General features: G+C 41.5%; 1 protein-coding gene across 7 annotated transcripts in view; it reads right to left on the bottom strand.

The window, feature by feature from the left end:
* The window catches only part of SPG11 (SPG11 vesicle trafficking associated, spatacsin), a 33,186-nt gene that overhangs the window by 10,025 nt on the left and 989 nt on the right, over nt 1-22,172 (bottom strand). For 3 of the 7 annotated variants that reach the window (XM_069986541.1, XM_069986524.1, XM_069986532.1), the window contains exons 2-31: nt 18,386-18,471; nt 17,287-17,493; nt 16,825-17,012; nt 15,279-15,506; nt 14,999-15,173; nt 14,825-14,923; nt 14,203-14,555; nt 13,288-13,433; nt 13,090-13,207; nt 12,000-12,155; nt 11,138-11,292; nt 10,863-11,039; nt 10,700-10,771; nt 10,495-10,628; nt 10,217-10,377; nt 9,168-9,381; nt 7,983-8,165; nt 7,797-7,900; nt 7,556-7,701; nt 7,300-7,464; nt 6,623-6,689; nt 6,386-6,551; nt 5,799-6,007; nt 5,087-5,189; nt 2,754-2,898; nt 2,436-2,672; nt 1,773-1,970; nt 1,539-1,646; nt 1,050-1,215; nt 199-413 (exon numbers count right to left, since the gene is read on the bottom strand). In XM_069986541.1, coding sequence (XP_069842642.1) covers nt 199-413; nt 1,050-1,215; nt 1,539-1,646; nt 1,773-1,970; nt 2,436-2,672; nt 2,754-2,898; nt 5,087-5,189; nt 5,799-6,007; nt 6,386-6,551; nt 6,623-6,689; nt 7,300-7,464; nt 7,556-7,701; nt 7,797-7,900; nt 7,983-8,165; nt 9,168-9,381; nt 10,217-10,377; nt 10,495-10,628; nt 10,700-10,771; nt 10,863-11,039; nt 11,138-11,292; nt 12,000-12,155; nt 13,090-13,207; nt 13,288-13,433; nt 14,203-14,555; nt 14,825-14,923; nt 14,999-15,173; nt 15,279-15,506; nt 16,825-17,012; nt 17,287-17,493; nt 18,386-18,429 — 4,839 coding nt within the window. In that variant the 5' untranslated portion in view covers nt 18,430-18,471. The other 4 variants (XM_069986515.1, XM_069986547.1, XM_069986563.1 and 1 more) reach the window with 3 other exon arrangements.

Below are 22,172 nucleotides of genomic sequence, written 5' to 3'. Positions count from 1 at the left end.
TTTTACAGAACTCCCTGGGGCTGCATCCAACTTCTTCAGCCACCGGTAATGCTGCAAGTTCGGGCCTGGACAAACCCGAACCTACTCAAGGTTCTCTAATCTCTATTGGCGAGACATGTAAGAAACAACCACATATGGAAGGTTACAACAGACAGGATATAGAGAATTTCTACATTCCAGATGCTTGGACACATTTACCTCTTCTATAACCAAGTTGTCGGTGGGCAGTTCTGCTAATTCAGCAACCTGATGAGCCAAAGTAAAGTGACGGTCTTTTAGTAGCATCTTCAGTAGTCTCTGACATTCTTCCTGTAAAGCTGCTGGGCTACAGTCTTTTAAAAGCTGCCGGCTAATGACAATAGGATAACTTTCTAGGATCTGACAGAGGGCACTCAGCTTGTGAATATCCATTCCTACAAGATGAAGCAAAGCTATTACATCTGGGTTTAACTCATTTTTTTAGTCTCCAAGCAATGCAACCAGTCGATGATAGTACAGACTCCTGGTATAGGTTTCACAAATACATCATATGGGTACATATAACTGGAATATATGGAAGATAAAATGGAGCCATCTTTGGCCGGCGTCCACAGGAGCAGCTAGCCCTTGAACAGGTAAGGAGCAGTACAGAACATGTAGCACTGCCCTTTACTTTAGAGAGGCACTGCTAGCCATCTAGCCATACACACAGATTTGGACTTAGCATTGTTTGTCAAGTCTTGTCTAAAGTTATAATGGTCCAAGAAAGGCCACCATATGATCAAAATATAACAATAATTAGTTGATGAAATATAAACAAGGCTCCCAGCTTATAGATTTCCAGACTACCTATAATGCTGGCTCTTTAAATGCCAATCCAGATCCCAAAAGAGGAGTATACAAAACAGACCCCATACCTCCGTAAGGTTAACAGCTGCACTGAGAGAGAACAAGAAGCCTTGACACTTCCCATATACAGTATAAAAAATATTTTACATAGCCACTAGCATGTTCCAACAAACCCCTTTTTTAATATTTACAGTATTGCATACATAACATATTGCATTTACCTCCACATAAATCCTGGCTACAGCTATCACAGAGAAGCTGCAAAACTTTCTGCAACTCATACGAAGTCCGGCTCTGGAGAAGAAGAAGCTGCAGAAGATGAGAAGCCTGGGCCTGAATCCATAAGACAGGAATCACAGCAGTGGAAGAGGAATCTACAGACTGGAGCTGTAAGATGGGATTCATGTTACACAATATCCACCAACACAACGGAAATATCTATCTAAGAAATTCAGAATGAATGCAGCACTCGTGTAGCGATGAATGTAGTGCCAGGCGGTATATACCAGTGACCACCCGGTATAAGTGATATAAATCAGAAGAATACCGCAGCACTCATGGGATAGAGTTCATCACTGCTTAAAAAAGCTCTCAGTGTGGAGAGCGAAACGTCGCGGTTTGGGGAAATAAACACGTTGTGTTGAATTCCATCCCATGAGTGCTGCGGTATTCTTCTGATTTATATCTATCTATCTATCTAGTTTACTTACATTTGCCAAACTGCTCTGGAACTCCACTACTTTCAGCTGGGCCTGTGTGTAATTCTTGTGATGCAAACAAAGCTGATACATTTCAAGCAGGATCAGCAACGGGCAGTCCTATAGGGCAGCAAATGGAGCAATGCCATTAGTCATATATTTAACATTATGAGGGTCTCTCCATTATGATCCTGATTTATATTGTTGTTCCCCCAACTTCCCTAGTTTCCCACTTGCATGAGATACCTCCGTAAATACAGTGAATGCTTTTAGCAGGGTGCTGCTGTCCATCCTTGTGAGGAGAATATCCCAAATCTGCATGAGATCTTCCAGGCTCCACTGATGATCAATAGAATCAGACACTGTGTGTGTGATCTCTGTATATGTAGCTGCATCCACAGAGGTCACAATCCAGGCACATAGACAGGAGACAATAGCTGTGTCCTAAATGGCAGAGGAAGGAACAAATATAGGTTGAACACCAGTGGTTAGACGACAGGACACCATTAGCATCATTACAGCAAAAACATCTCTGGTAAATCTCAGCTTCAGTGTTCATGGTGTTAACTTCCCCAAACCATTTACATCATGTGTCAGTGCCAATAACCCCCCTTATGTTTTGTAGTCAGGTGCAGTTAAGGACCCAGGCATTGTTCTCTCCAAACTGGGCAATCCAAAACAGAAGCTAAAACGGATCACCTTACGACACCAGGATAGTTAATGGCTTTATGTAATATGTCCGGGATCTTAGGCCATAATAACATTAATGTCTGTATACCTGTTGGCCTAAGGGACAGAAAGGGTTAATGACACCATCCCTGGTAGTCTAGGAAAATGAAGATACCTGCTGGCAGCTCTTTTCGTGACCTGTGAGTATGAGCATATCTCAGCACCATGTGCAGCACTCACCTTTGTAGAGGCAGCCAGGACACTGAATAGTGGCACTTTCCACTGCATACACTCCTTTAGAAGCATCTGCCCTGCTTCCTCCATACTGAGACATTTCAGTAACACATGATGGAGACTCTGGATGTTTGGGGCACCGCCAATTCCTTGTAAGGAGCAATCATTGGATACTCTGCTCTGTAATGCTAGAGATATATGACTACACAGGATTGGATTCAAGTCATCTAAAACATCAAAGATCTGGAAAAAAAAACAGAAGAAGATGTATCCAGAACTAGGCAGGACACTAGGAAAGATGGAGATTATGCCAAGTGAACTGACCTGTTCTGGGCTGTTGGTATGCACCAGCAGCTGCAGCCAGTCCTGTCGCTGTGCACAGTACTTCAGATAAGTGGTGCTCATAGGAACACCATGGAGGAGACAGAACTGCACCACCGTGACCCACAAACTATGAGGAAGAAGGGGACTGTAGGAAAAGCATAGGTAATTCATTATCTATAAACCATTTATACATGAACAGACAGATCAGATCTACCTTTCCTCTTCTAATATCCGCTATAGGTGAAACTGATTCCAAGGATTAAAGGGATTCTAATGTCATTCTTTAGTTACATGTTTATGACCATCAGAAAGAGTGTAGCCATGTTAATAGGCACTTTTACGTTTGTCTGTTGTGCTGCTTTGCTTTATTCTTAGCTTCTATACTTTTCTCCCACAAGCCCTTGGATATTTTCAATATCTGCTCTGTCTATTTTATGGTGCACCTTCTTGTCTCTTGTATGGTTTCTTATTGTTTGTCATTCTATGTTCTATCGCTTGTGTTTGTCGTTGTTTATTGTCTGTCCATTTACTTGGCACAAAATAAGCATCAAAATACATCTGTATTTTTGTACTTTTGACAAGTTTTAATTTTGAATATGTTTGTAACCTCTTAAGGACGCATGACATACCAGTACGTCTGAACCGCCGGTCCGATCGCCGTGCCCGATAATACAGTAATCAGATGCAGCTGTCAAAGATGACAGCTTCATCCGATTACCGGACGCAGCACTTCCCTGGTGTCTTGTTGTCCCAGAGGAGCGATCTCCGTGACTGGTGCCGGCCGGGGTCTCTGCCAAAATGACACTGATCCCGGCTCGGCACTCGGATGCTTTCGAAAGCATCCGAGTGCCGATCTCATTGATCTTTGCTGTATTACTATACAGCAAAGATCTCAAGGAGAGATCAGTATACTTATACTAGAAGTCCCCCAGGGGGGCTTCTAGTATAAGTGTGAAAAAAAAAAAAAAAGTGTTTTATTATTAGTAAAAAGCCCCCTCCCCTAATAAAAGTCAGAATCACCCCCCCTTTTCCCAGGTTTTTAATAAAAGTAAATAAATAAACAAACATGTTTGCTATCGCCGCGTACGTAATCTCCCGAACTATTAATTCATTACTGATCTCTCACGGTAAACGGCGTAAGCGCAAAAAAAATCCCAAAGTGCAAAATTGCGTATTTTTGGACGCATCAAATCCAGAAAAATAGTAATAAAATGCGATCAAAAAGTCGCATATGCGCAATCAAGGTACCAATAGAAAGCAAACATCATGGCGCAAAAAATGACACCTGACACAGCCCCATAGACCAAAGGATAAAAGCGCTATAAGCCTGGGAAGGGAGCGATTTTAAGTGACATATATATTTGTTAACAATGGTTTGAATTTTTTACAGGCCATCAGATACAATAAAAGTTATACATGTTATATATCGTTTTAATCGTAACGACTTGAGGAACATATATAACAAGTCAGTTTTACCCCAGGGCGAACGGCGTAAAAACACAAACCCCTAAATAAAAGAAATGCGTTTTTTTTTTAATTTCACCACACTTTGAATTTTTTCTGGTTTCACAGTGTACTTAATGCAAAACTTCAGCCTGTCATTGCAAAGTACAATTAGTAGCGCAAAAAATAAGGGCTCATGTGGGTTTCTAGGTGAAAAAATGCAAGTGCTATGGCCTTTTAAACACAAGGAGGAAAAAACAAAAATGCAAAAATTGAAATTGGCAGGGTCCTCTAAGGGTTAAGGTGTGGCAATTTTTTTTATTAAAGTATTGTATTGCCCCACAAAAGTTATTCTAATTACCAATATACACTTATTACGGGAAATGCTTATAAAGTACTTTTTTTCCCTGCACTTACTACTGCATCAAGGCTTCACTTCCTGGATAAAATGGTGATGTCACGACCCGACTCCCAGAGCTGTGCAGGATGTGGCTGCTGGCTGCCGACAGCCACAGCCCACACAGCTCTGGGAGTTGGGTCGTGACATCACCATTTTATCCAGGAAGTGAAACCTTGATGCAGTGGTAAGTGCAGGGAAAAAAAGCACTTTATAAGCATTTCCCGTAAAAAGTGTATATTGGGGATTTGTATAATTTTTGGGGGGCAATACAATACATTAATGAAAAATTTTGCCGGACTTCTCCTTTAAAGTATATTTGACCTCATGTTGATGCTTGTTTCAGATTTTCTTAAGAACATAGCCCATTATAAAACATGTGGAAACAAATAAGATTTTGTGTGTGGCCATATAACCAGAACAGTTGACAGTGGAAAATGTGTGTATTCATACATATGTAACACTGTTGTTGACTATAGCTGGGATATCATACCTGTCGTCCTGCTGCAAATTTGCATCCACAACCTCCTCCAAGCTCAGTAAAAGATCTTTTGCAGCCTCTACTTCATTCTCTGCTAGCTTTGACAATCTTTGAGCTACAAAAAAAATGATATAAAAACACAATCATCAAAACAAGATGCCATGACATCATCTACCTTAATAGGGGACCATAATAATAATGCTTTTATTTATTATAACTTTACTGAAAGAGTAGTAGATGCTTGGAACAAACTTGCAGGAGGTGTGGTTGGTAAATCTACAATAACAGACTTTAAACCTGCCTTGGATAAACAAATATCTAAGATAATAAGAAGGGAATTAGTAAGAGGGCAGACTAGATGGACCAAGTGGTCATTTTCTGCCGACAATCTTTTATGTGACCATATTATCTATTCATATAAAATACTATGGTCACCAGTTATGGAGAATAGGAGTATGTACTATGGCAACTCATTTGGCTCAGTGCAGTGTTACTCAGTGCCATGGCCTGCACAGGCTTCTGTAAAGCCTAGTAGGGGACAGCAGGAGATCTCTTGGACACCATTCAGGTAAGAGAAATATAAATCTCTACAACAGTGTCTAAATGCTGAGTTTTCAATTGTCTAAAAATAAGCTTTAATGTCAATGTGCTAGAATAAGAGCAATAATCAATCTACATCATATTCTTCAAAGTAAGACATATTGCTATCAATCAATGATCCCACCTAATGCTTGTATGTGGAACTTGTGTCCTGCCTCCTCCTGCAGAGACGAAATGTGCTGCAAGATCACATTGGCCACGTATACATCCACACGAAGCTTGTAGCTACTAAGTCCGAGTAGCTCAAGAAAGCAAACACAGGAGGAGATGACAATGGGAACATGAAAGCTGGACAAGGCTAGTGCATAAACATCCTCAGCAACCTGATGAATGCTGAAATACAAAGGTATAAGAGATATAGAGACATAAAATTAAAGAAGAGATGGGAAGCAGTGAGAGGGAAAAACATTACATAAGGAGAGAGGGGTCACAAGGCTATAGGTTAGGGGACATTCAGTCAGAAAGCAGTATTACTATCAGAGGTGGTTATCCCCTATCCACAAAATAGGGAATAACAAGCTGATCGCAGGGAACTCTACAATCAGACAAATATTTCCTATTCTGTGGATAGGGAACAACTTTCTCAGATGGAAATACCCCTTTAAGTCATGGAAGGGGAAAAGAAAAAATGGTCAAGGGAAGTGCAGAACCACTTCACAAACAAGAAGGTTCACACCTCCCAAACTGCTTAAACGGGAACTCTGGACTTACAGCTGCTTAGGGACCTTGCTCTTCAGGAGGTGATGCACAAAGAAGGTAGAAAATGCAGCAGCTGGGCGACCGCTCCGCAAATAGAAGAATGTATCAAGCTGCTCTGCTACTGATAATTTCTTGACCAACTCTGGACAGGAGCAGTGAGGAAGTGCAGAGCTGGAATCTGTAAAGGAAAGCATGTTAACTACTGCAACAAGTCAGACGCCTTTGCTTGTCATCCACCAGGTTACTAACCACTTGTCGCCAGAGAATTCGTTGGCTGCCATGTGAAGAAGTGTGCAGGATGGAAGGGGGACAATTCCTATAACAAAGAAGGAAAAGTGACTTTAAGAGGAAGCCAATACATGTTATCATTATATGACCAAATAATCCACTCTCCGGTGCTGGGGATAGGCGGCTATCATCCTCTTTTTCAGCCATATCAATCAATGTCTTCACTACATACAATAATAATTACTCTTTAATCAGGTAAAAACATTTCAGGGTTTCAAAACAGTTGACAACCTCCGTTCATAGGTTAGGCAAGGCAGACAGATGTCATAAGGGGGTTGGGGCAGTTAAAAATGGAGAACTGCTATGTAACATACTGATCGAGTCATGGAGGCTCAACATATTTATGCCTTACATGTTGGCCAGACAGGGCTTCCCTCAATAAAAGTTCACTAGCTCATTGACTGGGGCTGACCTACAAAGATCAAAGGTCACACACCCTTTTTTTATTTTGGAAAAAAAAATTTGCCTTCATAAGCAGAATATTCTCTCTGCCAAAGATAGGAGTCCTAAATCCTGAATTTCTCAATAGAATATTTGATGAAAAATAATTTTCCAGAGCATACGATTGCTATTGTTCTATCATGTATACAGCATAAACATACAAAATCTTATATTTTATTATAGGATTTGCTCTGTACCTGCAGAAGGTGGTATAGAGTAATGTCAGCAGGTGAGCCACAGCTAGAGGGGTGCTGTGAGAAGAGAGCTGCTCGGAGCTTGGGGTAGGGGGTCAATGCCATTTTCAATAATGGAAGGTCCACATTCCATTGGCGAAGGCTTGGCTCTTCACACTGCTTCAATACCTGTTGTCAGGAATCAAGCGAAATGAAAAAGTGTGGTGGAGAAACCTAGATCTTAGAGTAGGAAGGTATATGGAATGATTATATGAATTACCCCATCAATTCCTCCGGAAGCAAACATGATTGTCGCAAGAGCAAGCAGAGTGTGCCCATCCAGAAGCATATTGTTCACGCTCGGCTGGCAACCAGGCATCAGCATATGCGCATTGGACAGGCTGACCTGGAACATCCGTTCAGCATCTATTGGTTGAGAAATAGAGAAATATTACCTTTAGGTAGGAAAAATTACTATAACTAGCAAGGAGGAAAAACTTTGGGAAGAGCTTTTCTCTTACCTGTATTGTCACTAACTTGTCGAATATGAACCAAGAACCCAAACCATGGGTAAGTCTCATGCAGGGTTGTGTTGGCTAACGCAGAACATGTTTCTGGATGTAATCTGTGAACATTGGATCACAAAGTAAGCTGTGAAATAAATACCTGCAACCCGTGGCACCATAAGAAAAGACACTAGCCAATACCTGTGGCAATCTAGATAACTGTATAGCAGGTACTGGAGCCCACGCTCAACACACAAGACTACAAATCGCTCATGAACGTCTGGCCATTCAGTGCAGGCTGGTTCCATCAATCTTCCGCTAATCGCTAAACGCTCCACTAGACGCTCAAAATCATTTACTTCAGAAGGAATAAAAATCTTCATTCTGTGAAACAAGCAAAAGAATTGTTTTCTGCTTGAATATCATATAGCAAGTATACAGTAAGAAAAAAAACAAAATGTTGCTGTAGCACTCCAATATATTGGAGTGCTACAGCAACATTTTGTTTTTTATACATTGTATCCGGGTGATCTCCGGAGTGCAGTTGGCACCCACTGACTTACACGAGTGCCGCGTGATCGTTGTAAAGTATACAGTAAGGAGAGTGGTAGGCTGCCTGACATGATCGCTGAGTGCGGCAGCCTTGGCACAGAGAGTGGTGACTGCTATCACTGCCCGCTCTGTTAGTGATTCCAATACGGTGAGTGGTGATAGAAATCACTGCTGGCTGTGTAGAGACTGCTACACACAGCAAACATGTCAGGCAGCCTCCCCCCAGGTGCTGTACATAAGAATATACAGTACACAGGGGGAACAGGACCCTGCTCTGTATAGCACCGTGCAGCAGGAGAGGATCGAGAACTTCAAGGATTAGATAGCCATGCAGTTCCCGACAACAGAGGAGGCCATGTCGCCCCGTACTGCTGCCAGTCAACAGAAGAGAGTATGTAAATAAAATACTATACATTTAATATAATACAATATAATAATACAACCTTATTAAAGTAATGCATTGGCAAAATGTATTGATAAAGTAATGTATAAACAAAATGGGGTAAAAACAGGAATGGGTTTTATTAGAGTAAAGCAGCAAACAATTTTCTCTTTGTTAAAAACTTTCCTGCTTCCCAATAATGGGATCCACTTTGATCAATTGTTGTGGTTCTATAGCTGTATTAGTGGTTCAAGACCTCATGCACACAGACGCACTGTGGTTCCATCCATACTGTACAAAGCACCAACATGGTACCTAGAGATATATGGGACTTACTGTACCTGCACTTTCATCCCTATGGCTCCATATAAACGTATCAATAAGCTTCATAGACCTAACAAATAGACCAACAATAGACTATACAGTACTATAGCATAGTGTTTTGTACAAACCTCGATAATTCATCCAATATTTTTTCCCTTGTGTAGCTGCAACATAAGCTATCTTCATCAATGACTGCTGCGCTGATGAGAGGCCAGAGGGGGCGCTCATTGTCTCCCTTTCCTGAGGGCTGTCCTGAGCTTTCAATCCAAGATGCAATCCGTGTCCAATCATGCCACAGAGTTAAATGGCGCCAAAGGATTTTGGGTGTGACAACAGACATATCTGCAGGAACAGAAATGAGACTATTGCAATTCACAAGAATCTTCCAATAGAGTCAGCAAAATATAAATCTATGATGTGACCCGTTGTATGACGTCTTGCACTGTTATCTATTAACTGATCTTTTATCTTGGTCATAAATCAGCTTAGAAGATGATTCAGGAGTGGAGAATGAGGGGCTGGAGACTGATCGATCCCCCAGTGAAGTCAAAAGGGAAAGTTCTCACTGAACAAAGATAACATATAATGCAGAATATATATTCACACCACAGGTCCATTTATGTGTGGATTTTATTAACTTAATGCAGTTAATGGATGGGATTTATACAAATCACATCTACATCGCTGCTACTGTAAAACACTGACGATACACTGCATGTAAATCCACTGCAGAAGTTGGACAGCGTTATAAAAACATTTTCCAATGGCTGGGGTGCCCCTTTAAAAACGAGAAGGGAGGTTTGATAACAGAGCAATGAGAAACATATATGCATGCTGTGATAACAGAAGAAGCCATCAATAGGTAATAGGTATTTGTCTATTTTGGAGCCTATCCTCTCAGAAGACTATTAGGGGGATGGTAATGTTACACTGCATAGGTGTGTAGTTTTTGCTTTACCACAGAACACTGAAGATAACTGCAGTCACACCACCATTTTAAGGTTTTGAGTAGACAAGGGGGGCTTTAAGGGGTTGTTCCATAATCAAGATTTTTTTTTTCCCCACAAGACAGTTTCCCTAACTATTCTATCTACAGTACAGAAAATTTCAGGGTATCCCGCAGCCGAGCCCCAGCAGTGATCAGTAATGTGGAGCAACATGGCAGCAAGGGTCTCACCTCCGTTTCTCTTCCAAGGCAACAAAAGTGACTCTTGTGTCTCCGAATCCCAGTCCTTAGCCCAGTGAAGAAGCAAGATCTCCGGCTCTTCTCTCACAGCAGCCAGTGCTTCTTGCAGGCTCTTCACCTCCTGAGACGTGGCACAGATTCTCCATGAAGGCCTACAATAGAGATATATATACATATATAGGCATACAGAGAGAGAGAGAGATGATAGCTCACGATAAATGTTATTGCAAGTGGTTAGAATGTACCATAGAGCAGAACAAGAATACTACCTGGAGTTAACCATCTTTTTCCTCTCTTCGGCAGCCTGGCACACATTACCATACAGTTCCTCGAGTCTGCACACTGTCTGAATCACTTGTTGTTGCTGTTCTGAAAAAAGTCCTTCTTTCTGTAGCAGGTTAACCTAAAGAGAGACAGGTTCAGGTCAGTCATCCTCAAGCTCAAACTAGCAGAGCAGTAGTAAATGATACCCACCAACAGTGTCCGTATTCCGGCATCTGAAGTGTGAAGACATATACGATGAAGTTCATCCCATATGGAGTACCCCTGGAATTAGGATTTCAATATATATTTAGGCAGATTTAACAAACTTGACAACCAGTCTTAAGCTATATTACAGAGCGGTTAAGTTCTTCACCATGTTCTGAAGAAGCTGGCAGGCCTCTGACACATGGCTCTCCTGTAGACATCTGTAAACCAGTCTCAGGCCTTCCCTTTTCAACCAGGTTAAGCTGCAAGGGTGATTGCCCTTTGCTCGCAGGAAGGCTTGGGCTTCAGGGATGCAATTCTTCATGATGGCATCAGAAATTATATTCTATAAAAAGAAATTATGGAATTTAACAGAACACAACAAAAGTTCAAAGTAAACCAAATATTCCCCCTGTATTTTCTGATCCTCATACAGTCACTTACCTCCACAGACATGTTATCCCACGCTCCATGTCTTCTCTCTACATGTGGGGCCTTCACGGGAAGAGGCTGCTGATAAAACCTCTTCATAAGGGGTCGAAGCTTAGTAATGTAACCAATCAGAATCTCCACACATTGCTCTAGACCAGGATCTGGATCTGTGCAAAAAAAAAAAAAAAACAGCACCAAAAATTTCATGCACAAATTTGATGATTTCTGTCGTTTGTCACAATTTTTTAATTTTTTTTTTATTACATATGACTAGTGTGAAAGGTAGGGCCTAACAGATGAACCTACCAAGGTGCAAACAAACAAGACTTACAGCAGCACTGTACAGCAGGTGTACAAATACAGCAAACATGGGGGCTTTCATACCTGTCCACGACTCCTATGACATCCCATCTGCACCCTATGATCAGTTGTGGGGTTATAGGTCTGTCAAACCTCCACAGTTTCTATTGGCCTTATCATTTAAGTGGTTAAACAGCCAAGAGTGATGTTATCCCTGATCCCCTTTGTTGACGTCAGCTGTACTGCAAACCCATCGATTAGCTTTACGTTGGGGGAATTAACCTTAGGGTGGAGGAGATGCTAGGGCTGTCCATACATAAGGCATTACACAATATATGCACAGGCCAAGTCTGACTTTTTGCAGCTCACTATGATGGCTATATATCTGCTATCAAACCTGTCTCTACTGTGATATTTGAACAAATCTCTTCCTATAGCCATCCTGCACATAAAGCCTCTGCTCATAGGAGATTCCCAACTTACAGTGTGGTTGGAAACAGAGAAAAAAGCAGAAATAGTCCCTTACTATAAGGAAACGTTAAGAGTTCTCTGACATTTCACAAATACAACGTACCAGCCTGCAGATTGCAGAGCGTCAGCAGCTGGGCATTGAGGAAGCCGAGTGTGAGCTGCAATAGTTGTTCTGAGAAGTGTTTACTCTGAGTCTCCTGATCTGTGCCATAGATGTAAGTGTAAAGAAGCTCCAGAGCGGGCACAAGGTCCTGGACATCTGAGGAAAAACACCAGAGAGTAGGAGATAAAGCTGGGTTAAAAGTTAGAAATATATAGCTGTGTTACAAAGGTGGCTCTAGCCTTTACGACACAGGGGAACATTTATCAAGACTGGCCCAATACTCGTACACCAGTCTTAAATAGGTGTAGATTTGTATCATGATTTATGCCTGTGAGCAGATGCAAATTATGATTGTCACCGCCTTGCCGCGCCTCCTCCCTGGCATACGCCAGAGGCACAATGATAGTAAATGTCCCCCAATGTAACTAAAATAGACTTTGTCACCTAGTGTCACTGTCACCTTAAAAAAACTTTTCACATGTTTAAAAGTTTGGATTGGTCGGGGTCTGGGCAGACAGACCCCTTACAATTGCAAGGTCAAGCACTCAGCTATGTGCTTCCCTCCCCATCTTGCTGCTCACTGAACAAGATAGACTCTATAGAAAGTCTTTGGAACCTATCTTGAGCAGGGGGGCTGACTAGTCAAGCACTTCTCCTGCCTCAATCTACCGACTGGGGTGGCCTGAACATGTAGACCGACCAATCCAAACTTCTGACAAGTTTCTCTGACACATCAAAAGTTTTTTTTAAAGGTGATAAACAATTTCTATATCAGTAAGTTTTCTTTTTTATGTTCCTATCCATAAAGACAAATTCTTGAAAGATTTTACTTTTCACATGTAAAGACACACAATGATCTGATATTTCCGGTTTTCTGAAGCTCACTAGTCAACTGTAGACAGTAATTAAGGTTCGGCTCTATTATACTGTATTATATGTATAACAGCAACATTATCCACTCAAAAATCTCTGTATATTCGACAAAGGAACAAGCATATCTGGACTTCTAATATCTAATGAAACTAAAATGAAACACACTAGACATTCCCTTCACAGCAAATAAATCTTTTCTCATGGTCACTGTGCTTACTGCAGAGATAGAGCTCAGACTGAACGCCACCATCCTCCGAGGTCAAAGAGCTCAGGATACTTTCTTTACTCTTCAGGAAAAAATCGACTGTATCCAGCTGCCTGTTCTCCAAGCCAGCCTGTGGGAGAGAAGAAGAAGCACTTAGCCATAAAGCTATCTCAGAGAATCAGGCACAAGGGAAGGGTTAAAGTCCCTTACCTCCAGTGTGTGGATGGGTACAGAACAGCGCCCCCAATTATTTAGGTGGCACAGAGTATCTGCTGTACTGGCGCTGCCATGAATCATTAACCGGGTCAAAAACTCATTCTGTGTCACCGAAAAAAGGACAAGAGAAAGGCCACGATCTGATGAGAAAAACATCCAGAGAAAGAGACGTCATTCTAGTCAATGTACAGCTATGTTTTTTTCCAACAGGCTGTGTAACTTTAAGGGATTGTCCACCAGTATGAATTATCCCTTTTCCACAGGACAGGGGATAAGTATATGCGTGAAAGGTAGTATGACCGATGGGACCCCTGCATTCTCGATAACAGGAGACCAAATTTTTTTGACGGGAAGAAGCAGTGTTCGGGCATGTGCACTGCGGCTGTATCCAGTGTCTATGGGACTGCCAGAGATAGAGGATCACTGTACTTGGCTACCTTCAGCCATCCCATAGACAGTAAATAGAGCAGGAGTGCGCATGTGTAACCTCCACGGGAGACTCGAGACCCCAATGTTTGAACCCCTACTCTCATACACTTATTAAGTAGACAGGTGTAAGTCTTAATGTTGGTACAACCCCTTTAACAGTCAGAATAGGGTAAAGAAATTGATACTCTTTGTTTAATCATATTATTTCAGCTAGCCTTGTTTTTATAATATAATATATCATAAGACAAGTCCTTATATATTTGTCAAAATCTCTTGTGATATAACCCCCAATTTGATACAATTCTACATTGTAACTTTTTGGACATTATTTTATTATTTTCTGTTGAAAAAAAATGCAAAAATGTTATTAAAAAAAATTGATACTCAATGACGCATCTAATAACAGAGGCTGATCCTGGGAATAAGTATATATATTGGTAACAAATCTAAATATTTAATCCACCTCATCCATTGGCTTACCTGTGATCACCAAAGAAGCTTCATCATCTGGAGAATGAACACACAAAGCTTTTCCCAGAGAATGGTAAGTGACACCCTGAGTGTCCATGTCCCAGTGTACCAGGGTGACACGTCCATTTTTTTGCAGAACAAAGAGCAAAGCACTATAAGGGGACACAGACCAGATGTGAAGATTTAAAGGATCCTCTATATCATCGCTGGAGGTTTTCACCCAACCTCCTCCAACTACTGTCCAGGTGACCTGTACTCCAGGTGACATGTTCCTTGGCTGTAGACCAGCAGCCTGGTGGCACACAGGGAAGTCACAGCTCTTGGTCTTGTAGAGAAGAGATAATAATGTAGCATCCCACGACCTTTACAGGGAATAAATGAACAGGGAAGAAACGGAAGTGAACTTGCTGAATGCAGGTAACAAATAAAGCAAGTATAGAAACATTGCTGTGATGTCCCCGGGGATGAATGGCTTGCTCGTATATAATGTATTTATTAGTAATATTAGTAAGTTATTATAATGGCAGCCCAAATGGCATCCTGAGCCATAATTTGGATAGTGTGTGTGAGATAGCGGAATCAGACTATAAGGGACTGATGTGAATGATGAAGCTCTTTTCTATGTAGTCACCTGTCAGTCTGAGGAGCACATCCTTGCATTTCATTCCACAGCGACATCCTTGGGTGACGGTCATTGCGCCATGTCTGTAATGCCAGTGCTATGTTTCCCCTGCATAAAAAGAGTAGCCATTTAATACTATTCTAAATCATGAGCTCCAATGTATTATACAGAACTGAGACCTACCCGAATTTCTCATTCAATCTCAATGGAAGAAAGCAAGAACTGCTGGAGGAGACGACAATTACTTCTAGATTAGGCGACACACAAATACTTCTCAGTGGTTCTGCTGTATCAACGTCAGTCCTTGTGGGGAGCTCAATGTCAGCCACTAGTGACCCATCTAGGGTGTCAAAAGCATCTAAGGGAGCATGTCAAGGGAACAAAACCACTAATGTGCATCATGATAAATGAGAAATATGGTTAGATGGCCCGCGAGAGAGGAATTACTATACATAAAGGATACAAATGGACCCCGAACTGTCCAGAAGGAACAGGATTTCATGTCTGAAGCATGTATCTGAGATGTGCTCTGTAGTCTCGGGGTCCAGGTCCAGACAGAAGCAAGACACAAGGCTTGGGTTCTGGTCCTTGTCAGAGTAAGAAAGATGTACAAAGACGCTACTGCTGAGCAAAATGAAAATGTCATCTCCCCGAAGAGACAGGAGGCGAACTGAGAAGGCGGAGGGAACACCTGAGAATAGGGAACATAACAGAAGGTAATGGAATTATGGAGTTCTATACAATGAGAACAATGCTTGCTTTTTTTACTCATGTCCAGGGGCTGCATCTAGTATCACATCTCAGCAAATCCAGAACTGGCTGTAATACCAGACACAGTGTATGGTCAAGGTGGGCACTCTTTCAGGAAAAAAAAATAACAAAACCTTTTTTTTCTAATCACGCTCAATGGAACCTGTCACATTGAAAATGCAGGCAACACAAGTATAAGGCAGGATGAGCTGAACGGATTCATATACATCTTTGTGGGAAATGTTTCGGGATATGTTGCCTTCTTTTTGTGTAAATCTCTGCACATTCCGGACATGCTAGTCAAGTGGGTGGTCCTACTAGGAGACTGAGAGCTCTCTACATGTACACTCATACATATAGATAGCTGTCAATCACTGAGTAGGGCCACCAACTGGACTACCACACTATATATCAATCTCCTCCTTCTCTATAACATGATGCCTACAGATTGTACTGTATTTTAGGTGTGAAAGGTTTACCTTAAAGGGTTTTTCCAGGTCTTAAATAATGATGACCTATTAGCCAGTGATAAGTGGGGAACTAACATCTGTGACATCTATGTATGCATCTGCTTCTCACACCTTACTTTAAGCATGGTATATACTGTACAGTGGTACCTTGGTGTAAGAGCGTTTTGGTTTAAGAGCTCACAGTTTTTTCGAAATTGTGACTTGGTTTAAGAGCATTGCTTTGGTTTAAGAGCTCCCTGTACTGAATGGGAGCGTGAGTGGGGGAAGGGCATGGTTTGCATAGCGGGGGTCTACAGCCCTATACTCTGACCCAGGAAGTCTCCCTCATCTTCCAAATCATAGCAGATCCACTTCAGGCTGGGGCTTGCATCAGGGGACAGGACTGTGGGGGGTAATCTCTCCATAGCTGTAACATCTCTCTCCCCGGACAGAGTATTGCTAAACTGTGCCCACATCTGCTCTGCTCATTCCTTCATGCTCCCTGCAGTCTGTCAGCCCTTGTGTTTCCCATCCTCTCCATTACTGTACAGTAACTTATTATATCACATATTCTGCTGTTTCTAAATGTTTGTTTCATCTGTTTTACATGTTATTCAGAATAATAAATCATTATTTTTGGGGTGTGATTTCGTATGGGAAAATTTGCTTTGGTTTAAGAGTGGATTTGGATTACAAGCGCAGTCCCGGAACGAATTATGCTCGTAATCCAAGGCACCACTGTATATATAACGTATGATGCACTTAACACCATGTAACCCTTTTTATGATTTAGCGAGGACCCATACTCACAAACATGATTCTCTGCACATAGCTGCCTCAATGTGTCTTCATCACAGAGGCATAGAGCACACAGCTTCCCCTGCCCATCCTCCGTACGGACCTCATAGATACGTATATCATTGTTCTGACCCAGAGTCAGCAGACGTGGGTTCCGATCCAGCACAGTCTCATTATGGTTTTCATCTTCCCACAGAAATCTGGGACAGAAATGTTAGAGGTGATAAATAAGAGAAGTAAATAATGCAGGACCGATAATAACATAATATATATGTGATGTACGCTGGGGTTCATATTACGCATAGGAACATTGTTCTGCATATTCAGCACATCCAGAGCACAATGACTGTTATCTGTATAAGCAACATCACCGCCCTTACAGGCACAAGACATCTGGGTAATATGGGGGACGGCACCCTGTATGTGAGCAGGTATTCCTCCCATCATCGGTGAAACCTGGGCAGAGGGACTTACTGAGAGAAGGCCCCATCCAGCTGTGTACGAGCACCGTGCCTTGCTCCAGAGGTGAAGACAGTGAGATGAAGGCGTCCTTCTGGCAGAAGGCTACATAAGCTGAGGTTTTTCCGCCTGGTTAAGGACACACTTTGGGGCAGCTCAGTCCAGTCTTGTAACTTTATAGAACGATCCAAAAGGACATTCAGTTCCATTTTCCCAGTCAATCTGAAATCCAAAGAGTCAAAAGTAAAAAAAATAATAATTATTGCCTATATATATCTATGCCTATTAACCCTTAAAGAGACTCTGTCGGTAGGTTTCTGCTGTCCTATCTAAGGGTAGCATAAACTAGTAATAGAGAAGCTGAAAAGAATGATGTATCACTTACATTGCGGTGCGGAATCTGTGGGTGCTATACAAATAAATATTATTATTATTGTTCTGTGCAGCTGATCCAGAGATATCCTTCTGAATAACATGGACAACAAGTAGTCCTCTCCATTATGTGCATGATCCCAGTAGTCCTGAATATTCATGAGAAGCAGAAGACTTCGTCCACTAGCTGCTGATTGGCAGTTATCTAGCCATGCTGTGTATAGGCAGCAACTGTCAATCAGCAGCTGGAGGGGGTGGTAAGAATCCTATTCTCCTGCATATTAGGAGAACGGCTGAAAAGAATGATGTAAGTAATACACCTATCTGTTCAGCATTTCTATCACTAGTTTATGCTGCCCTCATTTAAGGCAGCATAAACCTAGTGACAGATTCCCTTTAAATGCCATCACTGTCAAACTATAAAATAGATGTAGTCTTCATGTTGTACCTACTTGTTCGCTTGATTGGCTCTTAGAATGACCTCCTAATGTGTGTGATGCAAGTGGTCACACATGCTCAGTAGCTCAGTCCAACCAGCTCTTTTACGCAGGAAGCAAAGCGATTTTTACTGTTGTGCAGACCGGCCAACAAGAATCAGTGCACAAGAAGGGGAACGAAAAGAACTTCAGGGGACACCGTAACATATAATTGAAAATCTGTTTTCTGATATAAAGCATTATTACAGGCATACTAATTTTTATACTGGCCTCAGGCCTCTTTCAAAATAAAAAAAAAAGCATACTCATCTGTCCCAATCCTCTGCAGCTCCCACTTGTCAGCTGACATATTGTTCCTGCAGGAGATGCATGCTCTGCCAGTGTCTGTCAGCTGCAATGACAAAGGCAGGAACGATGAGGAAGCAATGGAGACCAGGAGCTGAGGAAATGGCAGCTGCGGGGGAGTGGGACACATGTATATACTTTCTTGCTTTTATTGAATGCTTTCAAAGTCCAATCTAAAAAGTGTGTGTCCTAATAACCCTTTAACAGAGATATGAAATATTTGTGTGACAACCCCTTTGCCTCTCAAATGCAAAATTAAATAGCTTAGAAGCAAAGAAAGTAATGCTGCGTTTACACGGAACGATTATCGTTCGAATTTGCACGATAACGAATTTGAACGATAATCGTGCGTGTAAACGCAGCGAACAATCAAACGACGAGCGAGAAATGGTTCATTTTGATCTTACAACATGTTCTTAAATCGTTGTTCTCAAAAAACTCGCAGATCGTTTTGTGAAAACAGTCGTTCACCGATTTAACCTATGTGCGAGATAGGCTTAAGTGTTCGCAAAACGATTGCAAAACGATTTTTCCGTACGATATATCGTTCTGTCTAAACACTGATCATTATTTAAAAAAAACGTTACTTCGAAATTGTTCATCATACGATCGGGCAAATTATCGCTACGTGTAAACCCAGCATAAGTTGCGTCACTCACCACTTGTAGTATGAGAAGCTGCTGGGATCACAGCAACCAAACAGGTAACAGCTGTTTCACCCTTACCGGGCTTCTTCTAGACCTGCCTTTCCTGTTCACGTCACCATGGATATACCTACTGACCACGCCCACACCAGGTGACGTAAGGAGCAAGGCTTACAATTCAGTGGTACACAATATATATATATATATATATATATATATATATATATATATATATATATATACATATATACATATATATATTAAAACACAAGATTGCTGTTCACAAATGTCATTAGAGGAACACACTAAAGTTCAATCTGTCATTCAGCCCTAGGTTTCCCTGGGCGTCAGATTTTAGGATCCATCTAGCTTCGGCTTGCATAAGACACTTCCTTCTGTCTGAACAGTGTCTTTGTTCAATTCCACAAAATGAAAACACTATAAAGTTGTCTCCATGTTCTGCATTCACATGTTGGATTAATCTCTGTTCTCAAGGATCTGATGTGTTCCCTGAACCTTGTGTGAACAGGTCGTACAGTATTATGTAGAACCGACCGCATTCACGCAGGATTACATACGCCACAAAATTGGCTCGGCAACAAATGAAATCCTTCACCGTTACTGTCACACCGCCAATATTCAGAAATTTTAAAGGGGCAAATTGGGAGCACTAATTATAATTACAACATACTGTATATGATTTCCTCAAGGTGAACATTTTTTTAACCTGTTTTCATCTTTTTCACGTTCCTATCTGCTTTTTACTAGCACATCTTTAACATTTTTTCTTTTAAATGCAATAATAGGTCTTTTCTGTCCAATACAGTTCTCGCTTTCTATAAGGTACCAATATTTATTTATGGTGGACTTCATTTTATCTGTCATCGGACTGTATCAGAATGAGAAAGAAAAACGCAACAGGTCCTTACGGTTAAGATTTTTTGCCCTTTTTAGTGCCTTTTCTAGCCTATTCCTAGGGTAACCGCTATCCAATAAATGATTGTAAAAAGGTTTGCAAATGCACAAGCAGTGGACGTACCCATTGCCACCAGGGTAGACTGGCAATGTCTCCCTGTGAAGAGAAATTCACAGGTGGTATAAAGTCTTCATTTTCTCCTCAAATTGTAGCAGGAAGCAATTTAGATCTTTTTCAACAACGGGTGTCAGAAGACAATAAAGCACTGTGTTACCCCCGGTGTCCTGATAACATGAGCCGGGAGGAACCTTAAAGGCGTACTCCAGCTAAAAGCTTTTTCCCAGTAATTAAAACACATTACAAAGTTATATAACTTTGTAATATGCTTCAATCACCTATCTGTCCCCCTTCCCTATCTTTCCCCCCCTCCCACCAGTAAGTGAAGTAAACTCCTTCTTACCTAATGACTGCTGACCCCAGGCTGCTCTGTGCATTTTGTGACAATGACATCATCAAGAGGGAGGCGGGTCTAAGCCCTGTTAGGCCAGCCTCTCTTTGTCAGATGACTCAGGTTGCTCAGTTCTGATTGGCTGAGCAATCTGTAAGCCATCTAACAGTTCTACAGAGTCAGTTAGACATCACAGGAGACAAAGAGCATCATGGGAAAGCCCAAACCAGGAAGTAAAGAAAAAAATTAAGCTACCAACTGGAGCGGGAAATTCAAACAGACAGATGGTAAACGTAAAAACTATGGGGGAGATTTATCAAACATTGCCCCTAGCAACCAATCAGATTCCACTTTTCATTTTTTAAAGAGTCTGTGAGGAATGAAAGGTGAAATCTGATTGGTTGCTAGGGGCAACTGGGCCAGTTTCACTTTACACCATGTTTGATAAATCTCCCCCCTATGTTTATGATTGATTGTTTTTTGTTTTTTTTTTATCAGCGCTGGAGTACCCCTTTAAGCCCTGGAATGGCTTTAAAAACGGAAAGATATAATAATTAAGAAGAATGACAAAGGAGGTAACACAGTACTGATGACTAAAAACTATTATGCGATGAAGCTATGTGTCAGTTACATGAGGAAAACACCTATGAAAGGTTAAGTGAGAACCCAACACAAAAATACCCAGCCCATATGTGGAAAAACGAACACTGTCAAGGAGAATGGCTGAGAAGCTAATACCACCCTATCCAACTATTCCTTGCTGGTACTTCGTACCCAAGGTACACAAAAATGTGACTATACCACCCAGGAGACCAATTTGAGTCCCTTTCAAAACACGTAGACTGCCAAAGATTTGAAGCCAAAGCCAGGAATGGATTTGAAAAGAGGAGAAATCTCAGTCTTTCCTTTATGACCTGATCTCTGTTTATAGTCTGTTCCTGGCTTTGGCTGCAAATCTTTGGCAGATAATTTGTCAGATAATCTTTCTGCGTAAATTGACCCTAATGGTGCGTTTACACAGAACAATTATCGTTCGAATTTTCGCGATAACTATCACATTTGAGCGATAATTGGCTCTTTTAAACACAGTGAATGATCAAGCAACATCATTATGATGTTTCAACGTGCTCTCAAATCGTCGTTGGTCATTGGCTAAAAATTCTCAGATCGCCTTGTGTAAACAGTCTTTCACCGATTCCCCTTATGTGTAAGATGGGCTTAAGCGATCTTAAAACGACTGCAATAACGATTTTTCGAACGATTTATTCATCTAAACGCTGATCGTTATAAAAACCAAGTGGTTGCTTCAAAATCATTTAACGATCGATTGGGCGAATTATTGCTTAGTGTAAGACTGAGCACACCACCAGAAGTTAGCAGCCCTCACATGCTAATGAGAGCAAGTCTCCAGAATAAGAGATACACTGTTGTGCCGATTACTGTGTCTCAGTTGATGTTTTGCTAAATTAAATAGGTTCCGCAGTTATACCTATTGAAGCCGGCCGCTCCATACATACTGTACTGGCCGTGCTGGGTGACTGCAGCCCAGCTCCCATTTACTTTACACAGTGTACACAGCTGTCGGCTTCAATCCTCCCCCACAATGTGTATTCAGTCATGGCAGCTGTGCAAAATGCAAATCAGATACTGATGACCTATCTGGAGGACAGGCCATCAATATATGTAACAATAGAATCCCTTTAAATGGACACAGCCACTTTAATAAGTTTTTTACCTAT

This window comes from Dendropsophus ebraccatus, chromosome 1 (genome assembly GCF_027789765.1).
Source record: "Dendropsophus ebraccatus isolate aDenEbr1 chromosome 1, aDenEbr1.pat, whole genome shotgun sequence".
Taxonomy (NCBI): Eukaryota; Metazoa; Chordata; class Amphibia; order Anura; family Hylidae; genus Dendropsophus; species Dendropsophus ebraccatus.
This window is presented reverse-complemented; position numbering and strand designations above follow the sequence as displayed.